The 4,115-nt window shown below is 35.0% G+C and overlaps 1 protein-coding gene across 1 annotated transcript in view; it reads right to left on the bottom strand.

The window, feature by feature from the left end:
* The window catches only part of LOC117122218 (adhesion G protein-coupled receptor L3-like), a 24,269-nt gene that overhangs the window by 7,541 nt on the left and 12,613 nt on the right, over window positions 1–4,115 (bottom strand). Inside the window, exons 8-11 of the mRNA XM_033267728.1 lie at window positions 3,383–3,521; window positions 2,704–2,824; window positions 1,503–1,582; window positions 348–465 (exon numbers count right to left, since the gene is read on the bottom strand). Of these exons, the coding sequence (XP_033123619.1) occupies window positions 348–465; window positions 1,503–1,582; window positions 2,704–2,824; window positions 3,383–3,521 (458 nt within the window). The remainder of the gene's footprint in view (window positions 1–347; window positions 466–1,502; window positions 1,583–2,703; window positions 2,825–3,382; window positions 3,522–4,115) is intronic.

Raw genomic sequence — 4,115 nt, 5'->3', positions numbered from 1 at the left:
TGTGTATGTACTGTACTATCTCGAAAAGAAGCCTATGCTATTTTGGAAAGAAGCCCATGGGTTTCTTTTTGAGATGGGCTTCTTTTCGAGGCTAATTTTGCGAACTAATGAGGGGGCTTCAATTCGAAATGGGCTTCTCCGATATACTGGGCTTCAATTCGAGGTTTTACGGTAGTATAATGGGTATTAAAAAACATTGTATATATTATTATACGCAGCCTCCTCCACTACGAAAACACATAAAGGCCTATTTGTTTGTACTACATTTAAAATCAGCTATTACTTGCTAAGTTTATTACATTTATTCAAACAAAAACATAATAAAACATAACAACTGTACGCTTTACCACATCGTCATTTGTAACTTTCATCAATACTGCGAAGCTTGTCGTGTGGTTACAATTACAGTTAGATTGAAGACTATTTTTAGCTGTTGACGTTACGCATCCAAACGCACTCCAATACCTGAAAAAATAATAATTAAGTAACTATATATACTAGCCTCTTTATTACATCCACCGCCGTGGTTTGGTACACCTCTGCACTCCTCTTTGCTCTATAAATTCCCAGCACTCATCTTTGCTTTATAAGTCTCCCTGTGGATCTTCATCAACCGCCTAACAGAGCCACATTTACGTCCTTAAGCCTCCTCATAACAATCAATTTCATTATCTTCGAACACCCTCTTTTTATGTTTATCAGTACTCACATGTACTTAATCAACATCTGATAGTTCGGTTTTTCCCATTATTGTTTTAATTTATCAGCACATTATCCTTCACTAGCAACCCTCGTTTGCCTTAGTTACAGTACTTTACCACATCTCTTTTGCCTCCCCAGTCCGTCGTTTTTGGTGACACTAGGGAGCTTTCGATTGCGCGACGACCGTTGGGCGTAGAACGGAATGACGTCACATAAAGTCATCTACGCATGCGAGAACGTTGAATTCTCTTGCGGTTGCATGGCTAGGACTCAATTTTGACAAATCCAAAAATTGAAGTTTTGTCATCTGTGTAACGATTCTTCCATATTTTGACGTTAAGTCACTCTACTACTTGTGCAGAGAACAGGACGGTCACGCATGAGTAAATCCGTTCTAGCGTCGCGACGTCGCGCAAATCGAAAGCGTCCGGCCCTGCCACTATTATTTTTATTTTAGCGAAATATTAAAGCAACAGATAGCAAAGTACCGACAATAACGATATTAAACAGAACACGTCGAATATTCATAATATTGTACATATTTTTCGCTTTATATTACGCACATTTGAGTTATTATACCAAATCGATTGTTCTTAATGTTAGATCTTTGTATTCCACCAAGATAAGAATCTTTATGCACTCCTAGATTTTCCATCTTTTCCTCACCTCATCAACAATGCAAACTGTTTCAAGTCACCGGCACATCCTTTTGATTTATAAACTGTTAAGAAAATTGTCCCAATGCACCGAATGGCAGCTACTCATACACATTTAAACTAATTATTTAAAATAGTACTTACAAATGGTCCTTCGTATGATCGATGAACGAACACGTAAAGGACGCCTGCTTTTCATTACTTTTAAGGACCGTCATATTTACCTGAAAGTGGTTTTTTGAATAGTAATTCTTAAAATATAATCACGACTTAAGAAATATACGATTTAAATGTTACCGTATGAATTATAATTCCCTCATAGGCCAAAAACTGATGTACGCCCACACATATCCTTCACCCGCATATTATTATGTTCACAGTGGTTCACAGCAACTTCATTCACTTTTTTTAATTTAAATTTCAGACCGCATAATCATATTATACTTTTTATTAAATCAAGATTTTTGAAATAGCCAACTTAAATTTTGTTTGTCACACATGCTAAAGTAGACCCCAGGCCGGGTCAACATATTCATGCTCTGAATAAATTTTGTGTTTTAAGTCGACAAAGTCGTTGTTGTCATCTTCTCATCGTCTTTTTTATATATACTGCTCATCCCTATGGGGATAGGGTAGGGTAATCTATTATAAAAAAAAAGATTTAAATCGTTTATTATGATTGTTTTCGTATGATGCTTAAACAGCCCAGGTATACTAGTGCTAGCCGATTATTTGTTGAAAATGGTTTGCCTAATTTCAATGAATTTCTGAGAAAATAAGTTTTTAGTTTTGTGAATAGGGTTCAGACAAAAAATAGCGTATTCAATGTGCTATTGAGCATATGCTGAACGAATCGAAACCTTACAAAGCTAGGAGAGAATTGGAATGTTGTTTTTAGTAATTGTAGGACAGAATGATCTGTCAAAGTATTTGATATGGCATTTTTTGTTTGTGTTTAATTTCAATCCCATTTATATTTATTCTATGGACGACTGTCTGAAATGAAGTTGAAATGAATAATATTGAGTTATACATACATAAATACATATACATACACACACACACACACACACACACACACACACATATACATACATACACCCATATTAATTATTATAACTTATTCGTTTATGTATCTTATAACTGCTTAGCCCCATTACAATCCATAAAAATATTACAGCGTTTCTTATATTATTAACAATGATAACAGTCGTTATTACAATAAAAATGTCAATGAAAGTAATGATAATGAATTGCTTAAACTATTGAACAATACATTTCATCATTGATAACAATAATTATAGTAGTAGTAGTATTATATACTGATGATGACTGTGGAACCTACTGTGTCATGAACAAGAGTGAAGTTGACAGGGATAGATACAACTTGCCCATCGCTCGTTAACCGTATTGACAAGATACTGCTGGCCACTTCAATTTTAGTTTTTTTGACATCCGAAGTGTTCCTGTTTTAATTATATCATCAAATGTATACTGTTATGTGTAATGTATCCATACTTTGCATAGTAGTAGTAGTAGTAGTAGTAGTAGTAGTAGTAGTAGTAGTAGTAGTAGTAGTAGTAGTAGTAGTAGTAGTAGTAGTAGTAGTAGTAGTAGTAGTAGTAGTAGTAGTAGTAGTAGTAGTAGTAGTAGTAGTAGTAGTAGTAGTAGTAGTAGTAGTAGTAGTAGTAGTAGTAGTAGTAGTAGTAGTAGTAGTAGTAGTAGTAGTAGTAGTAGTAGTAGTAGTAGTAGTAGTAGTAGTAGTAGTAGTAGTAGTAGTAGTAGTAGTAGTAGTAGTAGTAGTAGTAGTAGTAGTAGTAGTAGTAGTAGTAGTAGTAGTAGTAGTAGTAGTAGTAGTAGTAGTAGTAGTAGTAGTAGTAGTAGTAGTAGTAGTAGTAGTAGTAGTAGTAGTAGTAGTAGTCTATAGTTAGTAGTAGTAGTAATAATGGTGATAGTAATAATAATAATAATAATAATAATAATAATAATAATAATAATAATAATAATAATTTTGTAAAAGATGCATACTATCATCTGGAATACTTGAAATATCCATTTTAAGTGTGTTCTGTTCCTTTTCTTCATCATCTGATACGCCTATCGTTGACAAATCGATTACGTCATCATCCTCTGATTCTTTCTTGAATACAGCAAGGTAGACCTCTTAACATTCGGAAAAACAAAGAAACGACATGATTATATAAAACGATGTACTCGTTACCCGTTAACGTTTGTCGGCTGTAGCTATTATCTAAGAGTATATAACTGCAAGAGGTCCCACTGCCATGATTTTGTATGCAGGCAATGGAACGTTAAAAAAGTACTCCCACGAAATAGGTGGGGGATGGGGCCCTATTCAAATTCGAATAGAGTTCGAAAATCGAACATGCACACGGCACACGTTCGATCATCGAATGTCTGTTAAGGCCACGCCCCTTTTGAGTGGTACTTTTTTAAATAGGCTTGCGTTCCAAAGAATCTCCGGCAGTGGGACCTCTTGCAGTTTATACTCTTTGCTATTATTAGGCCCTCTGTCCAAACTATCAACTTTTATTTGAAAAAAAAAACAAAACATGTGACATGCTTAATATCTATCTATCTATCCATCCAAAGATACTAGAAATACAAGATAGAGTTCTCGCATTGTAAAAATAAGGCGGAAGTCGTGCCCAACGTAGGCGGCGCCCTTCTTTTTAACCATGCAAGTTTCCTATACTTCGTGCCCAACGTACAGGGCGCCCTTCTGTTGCTAAGTAT

This window comes from Anneissia japonica, unplaced genomic scaffold, assembly GCF_011630105.1.
Source record: "Anneissia japonica isolate Jap-2015-1 unplaced genomic scaffold, ASM1163010v1 scaffold287708_len1499824_cov190, whole genome shotgun sequence".
Lineage (NCBI taxonomy): Eukaryota > Metazoa > Echinodermata > Crinoidea > Comatulida > Comatulidae > Anneissia > Anneissia japonica.
This window is presented reverse-complemented; position numbering and strand designations above follow the sequence as displayed.